The sequence below is a fragment of the Rhinopithecus roxellana genome, chromosome 5 (assembly GCF_007565055.1).
Source record: "Rhinopithecus roxellana isolate Shanxi Qingling chromosome 5, ASM756505v1, whole genome shotgun sequence".
NCBI lineage: Eukaryota > Metazoa > Chordata > Mammalia > Primates > Cercopithecidae > Rhinopithecus > Rhinopithecus roxellana.
The window spans coordinates 381,728-399,054 of NC_044553.1; the positions used below are offsets into that span (position 1 = coordinate 381,728).

At 39.6% G+C, this 17,327-nt stretch overlaps 1 protein-coding gene across 1 annotated transcript; it reads right to left on the reverse strand.

Annotated features, from left to right (window-relative positions):
- Positions 1-937: 937 nt before the first annotated feature.
- Positions 938-16,670, reverse strand: LOC104664696. The gene is given in 6 exon segments (XM_030929994.1): positions 938-1,217; positions 1,687-1,783; positions 15,757-15,834; positions 15,979-16,052; positions 16,054-16,417; positions 16,521-16,670. Coding segments are annotated over 6 exon segments (981 nt in total). The 5' UTR covers positions 16,609-16,670.
- Positions 16,671-17,327: the final 657 nt, after the last annotated feature.

Here is a 17,327-nt window from a genome sequence, read left to right on the forward strand (position 1 = left end):
AAAATACAAAGAATTACAAGTTTAATTGAATTCTAGTTCTAAGTTAAGATTTTGTAGAGGAGAGAAACACGCATTCCAAGAAATAAATGGCAAGAGATCCTGGGAAGACTTTTGCTTCACCACGTAAGAATCACAAGGTCTTAAAAAAGAAACACACCATCCCCAAGCACTTGATAGGGAGCCACCTCCCAAGAGAACCCTTGAGTCCTGAGTGCCCCCTTGTGTCCTGAGCGTCCCCTGGTGGTTCTGAGCGACCCCTGGTGTCCTGAGTGCCCCTGGTGGTTATGAATGTCCCCTGGTTTCCTTAGTGGCCACCTGGTGGTTCTGATTCCCCTGGTGTCCTGGGCACCCCCTGGTGGTTCTGAGTATCCCCTGGTGTCCTGAGCACCCCCTGGTGTCCTGAGCACCCCCTGCTGGTTGTCAGCACCCGCTGGTGTCCTGTGTGCCCCCTGGTGGTTCTGAATATCCCCTGGTGTCCTGAGCGCCCCCTGGTGGTTATGACCATCCCCATCCTTTTTTTTTTTTTTTTTTTTTTGAGACGGAGTCTCGCTGTCGCCCAGGCTGGAGTGCAGTGGCCGGATCTCAGCTCACTGCAAGCTCCGCCTCCCGGGTTTACGCCATTCTCCTGCCTCAGCCTCCCGAGTAGCTGGACTACAGGCGCCCGCCACCTCGCCCGGCTAGTTTTTTGTATTTTTTAGTAGAGACGGGGTTTCACTGCGTTAGCCAGGATGGTCTCGATCTCCTGACCTCATGATCCGCCCGTCTCAGCCTCCCAAAGTGCTGGGATTACAGGCTTGAGCCACCGCGCCCGGCCTCCCCTTCCATCTTAAGCGCCCTCTGGTGGTTCTCAGCGTCTCCTGGTGTCCTGAGCCTCCCCTGGTGTTCTGAGCGCCCTCTGGTGGTTCTGAATATCCCCTGGTGTCCTGAGCACCCCCTGCTAGTTGTCAGCGCCCCCTGGTGTCCTGGGAGCCCCCTGGTGGTTCTGAATATCCCCTGGTGTCCTGGGCGATCGCTGGTGGTTATGACCGTCCCCTTTTGTCTTGAGCGCCCTCTGGTGGTTCAGAGCGTCCCCTGGTGTCCTGAGCATCCCCTGGTGTCCTGAGTGCCCTCTGGTGGTTCTGAGTGGCCCCTCGTGTCCTGAGCACCCCCTTGTGGTTATGAGAACCCCCTCGTGGTTCCTGAGCGCCCCCTGGTGTCTCCTAAGCCCTCCCTGGCATCTGCATCACCCCCTTGTGGTTCTGAGCGGTGCCTACCACATAGCCCCCTTCTGTCTCTCTGCAGGGAGGTTTTTTGTCTGGGCTCACACAGATGTCCCCTGTCTCTCTAATAATACACAGCCTTATCCTCAGATCGCAGGTTCGTCATTTTGAGGGACACTGTGCTCAGAAGGGTATCCCTGTAGAAGATGAACCTTCTTTGTTTCGATGGAGGATACCACTAACAAATTTCTCTTGAAACACTCACTGTTGCCGCCCACCCCAACCTTGGTCCTGAAGCCTGCTGGGCTGAGCTCATGCTAGAGTCAATGAATTTGAATCCAGAGGCTTTGTAAGGAAAGCTCTGAGAATTATTGGGCTGTGCCATTTCTCTCCCAGATTCCACCAGTGAACTTCATGTAGGACTCTTACAAACAGAGGGAACAGGCTGAGAAACAGCCACAGCTGCATTGATCCACAGGGAGCTTACCTCTGAGATTGATTAAAAGGGAAGCCCAGATCACCACAGACCCTAAGGTGTGGACACTGAGGAAGGGCACAGACATCAGGTGGCTTCCCACCAGGACCTTTGAGGAGAGGGAATTAGCTTCATTTTATGAGCGTGGGCTGGCACGTTTATACCTCTTTCTCCTCTTTCACCCTGTGGATAACTGTGCACTGCTCAGCAGGGCACATCCCTCTGCCTCTAGATTTCAGGGAGTGCAGGGTCAAAGAATCACTGGAACTGGGTGCTCTAGCTTAATTTTCCCCTCACTCTTTTCTTTTTCTCTAATGTGAACCTGGCTTAGATATTTTTATGGTATCAACCTTCGTCAACAAGTAAGTCAAGGAAGTACATGAAAAGGAAGTGTTAGGAAGTGTTAGTACATGAACAGGAACCGATTTGCATGTCTCCTGCTGTAGAGTCAGTTCTGGGGTGAAATTCCTGAGGAGAGAGCAACGCCCACAGTAGGTAAGAGTGTCGTTTGTAACATTTGGAAATACATAATTTTCCACTCTGTCCTTAAGCAACTATGGATCTTTTTTGTTACTTTAGATTCATTTTACTTTTTTATAAATTGCAGAAATAGAATCATACTTTATGCACTTGTATGTGTTGGCTTACTTTAGTTAGCATAATTTTTGTGAATAAAACAATGTTGTTTTGTGTATCAAAGTTGTGTTAGTGTTCTCCAGAGAAATAGAACTAATATAAAATATGTATATATAAAAATAGTTTATTAGAAATAATTTTCTCACACAATTACAAGACGAAAATTCCATGATAGGCTTTCTACAAGCTTGGGAAGAGAGAAACTGGTAGTGGCTCAGTCTGAGTCCAAAAGTCTCAGAACCAGAAAAGCCAACAGTGCAGCCTTTAGTCTCTGGCCAAGGGCCTAAGAGACCTCAGCAAGCCCGTGGTTCAAGATCCAGGGTCCAACCACCAAAGAGCCTGAAGTCTTATGTCCAAAGGCAGGAGGAGGGGAAAAATGCAGCCAGTATGGAAAACAAAACAAAAACATAAGGTGAAGCAAGCAATGTTATCTCATCTTCTTCCACCTGCTTTATCCTAGCTGTGCTGGCAGCTGATTAAATGATGCCCAACCACATTGAGGCTGGGTCTTCTTCTTGCAGTCCACTAACTCAAATGTCAGCCTCCTCTGGCAACACCCCCAGAGACATACTCAGAATCAATACTTTTTCAGCCTCCTGGGCACCCTTTAATCCAATCAAGATGACAACTAATATTAACTATCACTAGCCTACCCCTTGTCAACTTAGCATCTTACACATCACCTAAAATCATGTTTGATCTCCAAATAAAGACAATAAAAAGGTCATAATTATGCTTACCATAATACAGCTATCCTTCATACAACTGAAAGTGCACTAATCCTTAACCTAGATGTCACTACATAAAGTTAACAACATTTAAATACTGATATTAAGTGAACAAATCTTATGTTACATGATAAAGAAAATAATAATATAGTCAAGCTATTTTCTTAGTATAGTTATATACTTGCACAAATATATTCTTAACAAAATAAGGAGGAAATGCTCATGACAATTACAGTCCTCATTTCTGCAACTGGTCACATGGTCATACCTGTTACTGATAACTACCTTCTTCTACTGCCCATTCTGCATTTTATTTGCCTTCACTAAGTAACTTGGCTGGTCACGTTTTGTTTTTACCTGGTAAAGTGACCCAAACTTTTATTCCTAAAAAATCTGGGCCATTTGTAGTCCAGTCTTCAATGGGTTGTTGTAGTTTTCCATTGACCTTAATCACATGGCAAAGTAATACTAAGAGATGCCCTAAGGAATCTCCTGTATTCCAGACATTACGTTTCTTACCTGCATTGGGGAGTAGTAGCCTGATTTCATCTTGATAGTCCGGGTCAATCAACCCAGCCATACACATTATAGAGATGTTTTTTCCAATTTATGTAAATGCATGTCTTTGGAATTTTGTATGGGATTTTATTGAATCTGTAAATTAGTGTGACTATATTCATGATATAAGTTCCTCTAACACATGAATATAAGGTAGCCTTCCATTTATTTGTTTTTTTTTCAATTTTAATCAATAAATTGTAACTTTCATTGTGTGGATTTTTTATCCTGTTAAATTTGTTTCTGTAACATTTATTTTATAAATTATAAGCTGTCCTAATTATAATTGTTTTCTTGATTTTAATTTTGAATAAAAATTTCTTAGTGTATACAAAAGATATTAGTGTAGGTTGATTTTTTAAAATTTCAATAGCTTTTGGGTTAAAGGTTTTTTTTGTTAGATGGATGAATTACATACTAGTAAAGTCTGAGAGTTTAATAGACTCATCACCTGAATAGTGCACATTGTATCTAAAATGTAGGTATTTTCTCTGTAGTCTCTCATCTTTTCTTTCCCTTCTGAGTCTCTAAAGTCCACTAAATTACTCTGTAGGCCTTTGCAAACTCATAGCCTAGCTCCCACTTATAAGTGAGAACACACGGTTTTTGGTTTTCTACTCTTGTGTAACTTCACTTACAGTAATTGTCTCCAGCTTCATCCAAGGTGCTGCAAAAGACATTACGTCATTCCCTTTAATGGTTAGTAATATTCCATGGTGTCTATATGCCATATTTTCCTTATGAACTCATTAGTGAATGGACACTTAAATTGGTTCCACATCTTTTCAATTTTGAATTGTGCTGCTATAAACATACATATACGCGTGTCTTTTTCATATAACGACTTTGTCTTTTTCATATAACGACTGTTTTTGGGGGGTAGATAGCCAGCGGTAAGATTATTGGATCAAATAGTAGATCTACTTTTTTGCTTTTTAAGTTACCTCAATACTGTTTTCCATAGAGGTTGTACTAAATTACATTTTCAGCAGCAGTGTACAAGCATTCCCTTTTGTTTTTTGACTTTTTATAATAGTCATTCCTGGAGGATAAGGTGGTATTTGATTGTGGTTTTAATTTGTATTTTCCTGATGATTATGATGTTACATAGTTTTTCATGCTTGTTGGCCATTTGTATATATTCTTATGAGAAATATCTATGTATTTCCCTTGTTCACTTTTAAATGGAATTATTTGTCTCTTTCTCAGCAACTTAAGTCTTGTGTAGATTCTGGACATGAATCTTTTGTCAGATGTGTAGTTTGCACATATTTTCTCCCATTCTTGGGTTATCTTTTCACTCTGGTGACTATTAATTGTGTTGTGCGAAAGCATTTTAGTTTAAATAGATTCCATAAATTGATTTTTGTTTTTGTTGCATTTGCTTTTGGGGTCTTAGCTATAAATTCTTTGCCTACCCTGGTGTCTAAAAGTGTTTTTGCAATATTGCTTTCTTGGATTTTTAGAGTTTAATGTCTTATATTAAGTATCTGACTCATCTTGAGTTGATATTTTATATGGTGACATATAGAAATACAGTTTTATTGTTTTACATGTGGCTTGCTAAATTTCCCAGTACCAGATGTTAAATAAAGTGCCTATTTTCCAATTTATATTTTTATATGCTTTGCAAAACATCAGTTGGCTTTAAATATTTGGCTTTATTTCTAGGTTCTCTATTTTGTTACAATGATCTATGTGCCTACTTTTATTTCAGTAACATGTTATTTTGGTAACTTTAGCCTTGTGGTATAATTTGAGGTTTAGTAATGTGATGCCTCAATTTTTAAATTAGGATTTCGATGGCTATTTGACATCTTTTTTGTTTCATATAAATTTTAGCATTTTTTAAAATTCTGTAAAAAATAAGCAGGTATTTTCATAAGAATTGCATTGAATCTGCAGATTGCTTTGTGCACTATGGTCATTTTCACAATATTCATTCTTTCGATCATTGAGCATGGGGTGCATTTCCATTGTTCATGTCATCTGTGATTTCTTTCAGCAGTGTTTTGTAGTTCTCCTTGAAGAGATCTTTCAACTCTTAGGTTAAGCATATTCCTAAGAATTCTATCTTCTTGTAGCTGCTGTAAAAGGGATCAAGTTATTGATTTGATTCTCAGCGTTGTTGTTTTTCATGTATAGCAGTGCTACTAATTTGTGTACATTTATTTTTTAAACTGACAATTCATTTATTAAAACTAAGAGTATTTTGGGACACTCTTTAGGATTTTCTAGGTGTATAAATACTTCATCTGTAAACAGTGATAGTTTGACTCTCTCTTTCCAATTTAGATGCCCTTATTTTTTTTCTCCTGACTAATTGCTCTGCCTAGAACTTCCAGCACTATGTTTAACAGAAGTGGTGAACATGTGCATTCTTGTATTGTTTGTGTTCACGCGGGGAATGCTTTTAACTTTTCCCATTCAGTATGATGCTGGCTGTGAGGTTTTCATGTATAACTATTATTATATTGAGGTAGGCTCCTTCCATGCCTAGTTTGTTTAGAGTTTTTATCTTTAAAGAATGCTGAATTTTGTTAAATGCTTTTTCTGCATCTGTTGAGCTAATAATATGGTTTCTGTTTTTAATTCTGTTTATGTGATTTATCACCTTTATTGACTTGTGTATGTTCAAATAATCCCTGCATTTCTGACATGAAACCCACTTGATCATGGTGATTTAGCTTTTTGATCTGTTTTCAGAGCTGGTTAGCTATTTTTATTAGTATTTTGAAATATGTATTTATCAGCAAAATTCATCTGTAGAGAGAGAGAGAGTGTGTGTGTGTGTGTGTGTGTGTAGGTGTGTGTGTTCTCTGCTGGTTTTGGTATCTGGATTATACTATCTTCATTGGATAATTTAGGAAGGATTTTTTTTCTAAATTAAAAAAAAGTTTCCATAGATATTGGTAGCGATTCTTCTTTGAATTTTTTTTTTTTTTTTTTTTGAGACAGAGTCTCGCTCTGTGGCCCGGGCTGGAGTGCAGTGGCCGGATCTCAGCTCACTGCAAGCTCCGCCTCCCGGGTTTATGCCATTCTCCTGCCTCAGCCTCCCGAGTAGCTGGGACTACAGGCGCCCGCCACGTCGCCCGGCTAGTTTTTTGTATTTTTTAGTAGAGACGGGGTTTCACCGTGTTAGCCAGGATGGTCTCGATCTCCTGACCTCGTGATCCGCCCATCTCGGCCTCCCAAAGTACTGGGATTACAGGCTTGAGCCACCGCGCCCGGCCTCTTCTTTGAATTTTTAATAGAATTCAGCTTTGAATTCACCTGACCCTATTTCATTGCCATTATTGTTTGCAATTCTTATATTACTGATTCAATCTCACTGTGTGTTATTTGTCTATGCAAAGTTACTGTTTTTTCTTGATTTAATCTGGGAGTGTTGTAGGTTTCTGGAAATTTGTCCATTTTCTTTAAGCCTTCTAGATTGTGCACATCAAGGTGTACATAGTAGTCTCAACTTATTTTTATATTAGTGATGTAGATTTTAATGTCTCATTTCATTTCTAATTGAGCTTGTTTGATTCTTTGCTCTTTTTTTCTTGGTTACTGTAACTAATGAATTTGCTTATTTTTCAAATAACCAACTTTTTGTTTCATTTTTTTTTGTTTTTTGTTTTTGTATTTTTTTTTGAATTTCATTTAGGTCTGCTCTGATCTTTGTTATTTCTTGTCTTCTGGTTTTAGGTTTAGTTTGTTCTTGTTTGTCCTGTTTCTTTAGGCATGACATCAGATTGTCAATTTGTGCTCTTTCAGACTTTTTGACGTAGGCAGCTGGCACTATAAACTTTCCTCTTACCACTGATTTCACTGTATTTTTTGAGGTTTCCATAACTTGTCTCATTATTATCATTTAATTAAGATAATTTTTAAATTTTCATCTTGATGTCATTGTTAATCCAGATATTATTCAGGAACAGATGTCTTAATTTCTATGTATTTGTTCAGTTTCGAGGGTTCTTTAGAAAGTTGATTTTTAGTGTTACTCTGCTGTGGTCTGAGAAGATACTTGATATAATTTGTTTTAAAAATATATTGAGATTTATTTTGTGGCCTATTGTATGTTTTATATTGAAAATGTTGCATGTGCTGATTAGAAGGATGTTTATTCTGCAGATTCTGGGCAGACTGTTTTGTAAATATCTGCTACATGTATTTGTTCCAGTGAGTCATTTAAGTTCATTGTTTCTCTGTTGACTTTCTGTCTCAAAGATAGGTCTAGTGCTGGGAGTAGTGTATTAAAGTCTCCCACTATTGTTTTCCTATCTATCTCATTTATTAGCTCTAGTAGCACTTGTTTCGTGAATCTAGTTCCTCCAGTGTTTGGTGCATATAAATTTAGAATTGTGATGTCTTGTTGAATTGATCCCTTCATCATTAGATAATGATCATCTATGCCATTTGCAATTTGTAATATTATTAATTATACTTTAAGTTTTGGGATACATGTGCAAAATGTGTAGGTTTGTTACATAGGTATACACATGCCATGGTGGTTTGCTGCACCCATCAATCCGTAACCTATATTAGGTATTTCTCTGAATGCTATCACTCCCCTACCCTCCACCGCCTGACAGGCCCGGTTGTGTGATGTTCTCCTCCCTGTGTCCATGTGTTCACATTGTTAAACTCCCACTTATGAGTGAGAACATGCAGTGCTTGGTTTTCTGTTCGTGTGTTAGGTTGCTGAGAATGATGGTTTCCAGCTTCCTCCATGTCCCTGCAAAGGACATGAACTCGTCTTTTTTTATGGCTGCATAGTATACTATGGTGTATATGTGCCACATTTTCTTTATCCAGTCTATCATTGATGGGCATTTCGATTGGTTCCAAGTCTTTACTATTGTTATTAGTGCTGCCATAAACATACGTCTGCATATGTCTTTATAGTAGAATGATTTATAATCCTTTGGGTATATACCCTGTAATGGGATTGTTGGATCAAATGGGTATTTCTGCTTGTAGAGCCTTGAGGAATCGCCACACTGTTTTCCACAATGGTTGAACTAATTTACACCTCCACCAACAGTGTAAAAGCATTCCTATTTCTCCACATCCTCTCCACCATCTGTAATTTCCTGAATTTTAATGATTCCCATTCTAACTGGCGTGAGATGATATCTCGTTGTGATTTCAATTTGCATTTCTCTAATGACCAGTGATTATGAGTCTTTTTTCATATATTTGTTGGCTACATAAATGTCTTCTTTTGAGAAGTGTCTGTTCATATCCTTCATCCACTTTCTGATGGGGTTGTTAGTTTCTTTCTTGTAAGTTTCTTTAAGTTCCTTGTAGATTCTGGATATTAGCCCTTTGTCAGATGGAGAGATTCCAAAATGTTCTCCCATTTTGTTGGTTGCCTATTCAATCTGATAATAGTTTCTTTTGCTGCGCAGAAGCTCTTTAGTTTAATTAGATCCCATTTGTCAATTTTGGCTTTTGATGCCATAGCTTTTGGTGTTTTAGTCATGAAGTCTTTGCCCATGCCTGTGTATTGAATGATATTGCCTAGGTTTGCTCCTAGGGTTTTTATGGTTTTAGACCTTATGTTTAAGTCTGTAATCCAACTTGAGTTAATTTTTGTATAAGGTGTAAGGAAGGGGTCCAATTTCAGTTTTCTGCATATGACTAACCAGTTTTCCCAACACCATTTATTGAATAGGGAATCCTTTCTCTATTGTTTGCTTTTGTTAGGTTTGTCAAATATCAGATGGTTGTAGATGTGTGGTGTTATTTCTGAGGACTCTGTTCTGTTCCATTAGTCCATATATCTGCTTTGGTACCAGTACCACACTGTTTCAATTACTACAGCCTTGTAGTATAGTTTGAAGTCAGATAGGGTGATGCCTCCAGTTGTGTTCTTTTTGCTTAGGATTGTATTGGCTATCAGGGGTCTTTTTTGGTTTCATATGACATTTAAAGTAGTTTTTTCTAATTCTGTGAGGCTAGTCAATGATAACTTGATGGGAATCGCTTATTCTTCCTATCCATGGGTGTCGAATGTTTTTCCATTTGTTGTTTTCTTCAAAAAAGGCAAAAAAAAAAAAAAAAAGCCAAAATGTAATTCTACTTGTACTCACCTGTGCATCCACAAAAACAATATTCGGAGTCCATCTTTCATATCTACTACTTTAGTTTTGAGTTTCATGAATTTATTATACAGGAATTATATAGTGTGTGTTTTATTTGTGTTGCTTCTCACTCGTCATAACTACTGGTGATTAACCATATTGAGCATCAACAATGTATTTATTCTAATTATGGATATTATAGTAAATTAGCATATTACTGTTCATCTATAAATCTTGATATTTCCATTGTTTCTCATTTCTAATTATTACAAATAAAGGTACTACTCAGATTGAAGATGTAGGTATTCCATGAAAATATATTATTATTCTTACAATAACTACTAGCCTTACCGAGTGACAAATTAGTATAGGAGAAACTGGTCTAGCCTCCCAGGCTACATATTTCTCCTGTGCTGGATGCTCAAATATCAGATTCCGAGTTCTTCAGTTTGGGGATTCGGACTGGCTCTCCTTACTCCTCAGCTTGCAGACAGCCTATTGTGGAACCTTGCAATTGTGTAAGTTAATACTTAATAAACCCATATGTATATATGTATATATGGGTTTATAAGCACCACACATCTACATATATATATGGGTTTATTAAGTATATATAAGATATATATATTAGTTCTGTATATATATAATAAATATATGAGATATAGATATATATTTATTAGTTCTGTCCCCCTAAGAGAACCCTTTTTTATTATATATACTTAATACACCCATACATATATATGTAGATGTGCGGTGTTTATATACCCATATATATGTATGGGTTTATTAAGTATATATAAGATATATATATTAGTTCTGTGTGTGTATATATATATATATATAAAGTAAATATATATATGAGATATATATGTATTAGTCTGTTCCCTTAAGAGAACCCTGATTAATACAGTCACCTTCAGACTCAGGGTCTCAATGCCTTCCTAGGAATACAGACCCAGGAGGGGTCAGAGACTCTCCCTTTAGTCTAATGCATTCCACCAATTTAGCAATTGTCAGATAAATATGACAATGGAATGCACCCGGTGGAGCTGAAAGAAATTCTCTGGAGGGCAGAACAAGGTGAAGAGACAAAGTCAAGCAGAAAAGAAAAAGGTAGCACAGGATCACTGGCGGATCTAGTGGACACGAAAGAACAGAATTCAATTAAATTTTGAAACCTTTATATCAGTCTTTAGTAATTTATATGATAAAATTGTTGGCCTCATCAATGGAGTCTTATTATCCCCATCAGGGATGACTGTCCACATGGGCACGTGGTGCAGTTCTAGCCATGGAGGCAGGGGAGATGATCTGTTGGGGCTTTCGTGGTCCTTCAGAGGAGAGTTTCAGTATTGTCTATTCCCCACTTCCAGACAATATTTAATATATGTATGTGACCCTTGGGAATGTTGTCCCTACGTCTCTGCATGACTGGAGTCACTGGGAGGGTGAAGCTGACTTTCTGGATGCATCAGTGTGGGAAACTGAGACAAGACATTACCTTGATACATGAGCTGTCAAATTAGCCAAGCCTGGAGCCTCTCATATCCAGGCTTCTTGTTTCATTAGATTGTGATTTTTCTATTTAGTCAGTCTAGGTTGTCTTTGTTCACTCTCTGCTAAAATAGCCACATATAATAATCTAGAGGCATTAAGCTAAATAAATAACTAATTTGAAAATTAGAACAAGTCCCAAATGAAGTCAAAGTTACTGTGTAGTTCATAATGTGATAGAAGACATAGCTGGATACTTTGGGCTCACATCTATATTATATAAATATTTTTAACAATTATATATCCCTTAGGTAAGATTTCTGTTAAGATCCTTGATTTAAGATCATATATTGACGGATCATACTTCAAAAATAAAACTGAAGGTTATTATCCAGTAATTCATGTTGGTAGTACAAACTTATTTTAGGATGTATTTCTCCACACGATATAAAATCAGTCCAGAAGGCAGAAGTTATTGTATTTAGTAGAGCTGTTCAGCAAACCACATACCAGAATTAAATACATATGTTTTAGAGTAGTGCATGATTTTGGAATATTTTGCAAGCAAAGGGGATTCTTACATCTTCTAGAAACCCCTCAAAATATACAGCAGAGGAAGAAACATTCGGATGAATTATTACATTATAGAGATCAGTTTAATATAACTTTGAAAGTAAATGCAAACAAACAAACAATAACCTAGCATGGAAGCTAAAATAATGGTGTAGTCAGTGGTCAGTACGTCAAACCCAGAATCTTACCGTACCTTATAATGTTATCTAAGCATGGGAGGCATTGCCATTGTGCATCTAATACAGAATCAATCCTGCTTACAATTTTCTGGAAAGGTTGAAAAAAATAACATTTTTAAATAGAAATTATAAAACTGTAATAAAATGTTGAACTTCCTTGGCCAAGTCTTCTCCTGCTAGCACGTGTGACATCATGGTTCACTCCTCAGGGCACGTCAGTTATTACCCCATGAGTTGGTAGCTAGGAGACTCATACATGCAGAGATTTGACCCTCATCACTCACCTTTTTCCTGCTGCATGCATGTGTTACAAATTATTAAAAGTCATTCCTGTACCATACACACTGCCATCACCCACAGTTTAAGGCTGCCTTTTTACTAGAACGTTTTAACTGTTTCTTGTGACCTTCAACCAGGAAGTCATGTCTATTGGAAGAAACATTCGGGAAAAATACTGTTTGTTCTTCAACCACACTGGAAGGAGTCTGTTAAGGCACTTTTAACCAAAACACTGCAGAAAAGATCCAGGGAATCAATTACTGGGTTCATATTTTACATCAAAAAATCAATTCAGGCTGGATGAGGTGGCTCACACTTGTAGTCCCCACCCTTTGAGGGGCCAAGCCTGCAGAATTGCATGAGACAAGGTGTTCAAAAGCAGCTTGTGCAACACAGACAAACCTAGTTTCTATGAAGAAATGAATAAAAATAATCAGCTGGGTGTAGATGAAGGACCCTCTAAACATAGCAACATGCTACTCAGCAAGCTGAGGTGGGAGGATTCTATGAGCCAGAAATTTAAAATCACAGTGAACTATGATCACACCACTGCAGTTCAACCTGTGCAACAGAGTGAGATCCCATCTCAAAAACAAATGAACAAAAAGAATTAATTAAAAATTTTACACATTTGTAAAGCTACTCAAATAGAGGAAGTTAAACTGTGCATTCTCACATATTCTCTGGCACTTCTGATATTTTGAAGAAGACAGTTGACCTGAGACCTTCAGAATAAGCTTATGATCTCGAATCGTGAAAAGCTTCCACACAAGACATTGGACCAGAATCCTTCTCCACATACTCCTCCTACTCATTATTCTTTGCTTATAAACAGTCTTCGCATTTTCTGCAGACCTGTTTGTTCACCCATATTGGACTCTTGTCTCTTTTCTTACTCATCATTTTTATACTTGCTATTTAGAGTAAGTCATCAGACGCTATTTTTGTGCCTGACTGCTGATAAATTCAAATCTCTTTCCTCTATCATTTGCTTTTTTTTAAGCACACAAGGTAAATCTAGTTAGAAATCACAGGAGCTCCCTCATTTGATGCCATTTGGACCTTGAAACCCCACAAAACCCTTCCTGCAAGTAGGATGCTCTCCCCAGCCCCCCACAAAACCATGATAAAAGCCCTGAACCAGTCTCCTTCCCTGCTCTGCCAAGCCATTTTGGAGCTTCATGAGAGGCCTGCCCTGCTCTCAGCAGACACCTCAAGGATGTAGGTAACTAACCTTTCCATACTCACTTGGTGTGAGTGTGTTCTATAATCAGACTCAACATCCACGTAAAATTTTAGTCAAGATCTCTTGGCATTTGCATGGTGTCATCTACAACGGATGCTGGGAGCTGGGTGTCATGGCTCCTTCCAAAGGACATGCCTGCTCCCTAAGTCCAGGACACAGTTGGACGTGCCTCCTGGGGTTTGAGAAGCTCCCTTCATGTACTGAAATCCTGTCATTACGTTTTTGTATTCTTCTAGTGTTTCCCTAAAAGTATAGTGAGATCCCAGGGTTCATTCTTTTTCCGGATTTTACATTTGAAGCACCTACAAAATAAAGCAGAATTGAACAAGTGGGAATAGATTATAAAAAAGACTGTGCAAAGCAACAAAATAATTACTACTTACAGAATTGGATAATATGCCATATGTCTGAAAAGTTTTAATGTCCAAATGTAAAAGAAACTTTTACAACTCAATAAAAACAAGAAAAATAGCCTTATTTTAAAAGAATCAGTTTTACACCTTGAACTATGTGACAACCTAGATCTCATGTTAAATGTTTTTCTCCATGGGTAGCAGTCCGTCTTATGGTGTATTTGGCTGGGCAATACTTTGTAGTTATTTGATCAAACACTAATCCAGGTGGTGTTGTAAATTTTTTGATAGACATCATTAAAGGTGTAAGTTATCAGTTGACTCTATGTTAGGTAGATTATCATTGCTAACCTGCTTGGCCCTGATTCCATCAGAGCAGAATTGGAGAAGGTAAAACTCCATGGTGATTACACCGTTTCAGCTCTTTCTGAGACTTCCAGCCTGCACTTACTGATGGCCGGCCCTGAGGATGCTGGATGTTTTCAGCCATCCCCCAAAATTGTCATCCCCTACATCTCACAGGAAAGTGGTGTGTCCCTCTGCAGCTTGTCAAACCTAAATATCAGACAGAAAGAGACTCTCCAAAATCAAATAATATTTATTTGAAAATGAGCATTGCAATGGGAATATGTGTGGGCACATTTAAGTAGGTAAATGAAGACAAGTGTTTTAAAAGATAACTAAGGAGGCTTACATGAGCTATTTTGAGACAATTATTGTAGTTCTTGTTATCAGGGATGTGCGCATGAGAACCCTCTATTCATGACCTTCTCCAGCTTCACCTGTAAAGATTATAACACAAGTGGCTCCATTTTCATTCTGACAACTTTCACACTCTCTTCCTCACGCCACTAGTAAAGAACATTACTCTGTGAAAGTTTATCAGAACAGGATTAGAAACACTTCCATATCCTGTGTTAACCAAACAAGCTTGTCCCCTTCAGTTCCCACTGGCAACTTGTATTTACAGATGAGTCTCCATGCAACACAGTGAAGGGTCCTGAGTGAGGAGGAGTGAAGAAAGTCCCACCAGCCTCTCCTGCATGACTGCAGCAGCCACAGCCTGAGACCCACCTGAGCTCCAGGGAAAGGGCTTGAGGCCAGGAATTTTAACCACAGGGAAAATATCTTCCTTTTCCAGAAAGCAGGAAAAGCAAATGGAAAAATGAGAACAACAACTAAAAAAGACAGTACACGAATTAGGAAAAGAAGCTCCAGATCAGTATCGATGCTGATTTGCATACTTCAGTGTCAAGAGAAGGGTCCAACGAGAAAGCTGTGAGGTTCTACCTGACACTGACCCTGGCCCAGCCTCCCTTTTTGCTGTAATCAGAATCCCTAAAGACTGTTCCTGTTGGGAATCACTCAGGGTGGTGGCAGAAATATTAAAGGGACATATTAGGGAAAGTTATAGGGAATAGTCACAAACCTTTTGGAAGGTTTAAAGGTTACATAGCTTGTAATAATTGAACAGGCTGAGGGCGGCTGGTTCTAACCTTAGAGCATTAGGCATAGGGTAAATACTAGGGTTGATGAACCTCTCGGGGGAGGTCGACCAAGGACACTGCCCCCTAATGGTATTTACTTTAGACCGCAGTCCCTGAGCTTTACTCCTTCATAGAACTACTCTCTTAACATGTTAATTATCCACAAGTGTGTTGACTCGGAGCGTCTGTTGTGAATTCTATACTAAACAAACGCCTGGAGCGCGAGCGGCTCAGGCCGCCGCGGCCATTCTTTACAGGACTCTCCTTGGAGTCAGTAAGTGGCCTCGGGCCCTCCGCTGAACTGGCAAAGCGGAACACCTGTGTCCGTGTGTGTTTCATTCATCCGCCGCCGAATCAGGGCTCTGCAGGAACAGCCCCCGCAGCTCGTGCCCTCTTGTGAGGAGCCAAACCTCAGTTCTGGTCAGGAATCCTTCTCAGGCTCCTGTCCTGAGTCTGACTGGAGAAGACTCACCAGGAAGCCTGAGCTTCCTCAGGACTCTGATCGTGGCGACCACGGTTGGGAACTTCTCATCTCCTCGGTAAGGATCGTCTGCATTTTGTTCACACGAGAATAGGTTTTCATATTAAAACAATCATTGAAAAATATGTAGAGATGACATTACTAAGCACAGAGTTCTGAACTCAGAGAGGTTCACTAGAGGAACTGTCAGAAGATGACGTCCCACATCCTGACAGGAAATCAGGCTCCGTGTGCACCGGCCTCTGGGTTGACTCTGATCGGTGGGTCCCGAGCGCCCCCTGGTGGCCCGGCGCGCCCCTGCAGGGAGGTTTGTGTCTGGGCTCACACCGACTTCCCCTCACTGTGTCTCTCGCACAGTAATACACGGCCGTGTCCTCGGCTCTCAGGTTGTTCATTTGAAGATACAGCATGTTCTTGGAATTGTCTCTGGAGATGGTGAATCGGCCCTTCACGGAGTCTGCATAGTATGTGCTACCCCCACCACTATTAATAGCTGAGACCCACTCCAGCCCCTTCCCCGGAGCCTGGCGGACCCAGTTCATCCAGTAGCTACTGAAGGTGAATCCAGAGGCTGCGCAGGAGAGTCTCAGGGACCCCGCAGGCTTTGCCAAGCCGCCCCCAGACTCCACCAGCTGCACCTCACCCTGGACACCTGCAAACAAAAAGACACCAAGGTCAGAAACTGCCACATATATCCACTGTTTCTCTCACTCATGTCCACTCACACTCAATATCTCTATTTCCTCATGAATCACCTTTCAAAATAGCAACAAGGAAAACCCAGCTGAGGCCGAACTCCATGATGAGTCTTCTGTGTTCAGTGCTGACCACAAATGAAAACATCTGGGAATCCCAGGGCTGGGCTCCTCTCCTAGAGCTGCAGAGTCAGAGCTGGGCTGGTTTTCATCAGGAGAGGGAGGGACCTATTTGCATGTCTCCCACTATATAGCAAGCTCTGGGGTGGGACGCTGAGGAGAGGGCAGGGCCCAGGGCGGATGAGAGTGTCCCTGGAGATTTGATGACAATGATTGCATTTGGGAAAATGCTGTCTTACTGTGAAATTGTTCTGTTGATAAACATTTAACAACTATCACATTTTTAATTATGTTTACCTGTGTGTATAAATTATGGTGTTTAGGAGTCAATGGTTTCTTCATTTATAGATGTAAAAGTGAACCCACACATGGAGGGTCTCTGTATGTGTCTGAGGGCTTATATCTGGCATGAGTGAGTGCTAGAATCTGGGCCTATGCTCCTCATAGCAGACCTCAATTGCTCTTTTAACCACCTCTGGGACAGAGCTAAACGTGCCTAGTGTGGTTTGTAAAATCCACTTCCTGTCACGAAAACCTGTCTTATTTTGCTGCGTTTACCTAAAAATATGGAGACAAGGTTCAGACATATAAATATTTAGGTATACCTGACATTTAACATATGTATTTGTTCCTTGCTGTATTTCTTTTTTTGTCGAAAATGTCAGTTGTTTACTTGTAATAAATTTTATAAGTTTTAATTGACAGAAAATAAAATTCAAATATTTAACCTGTACAATAGAAAACACT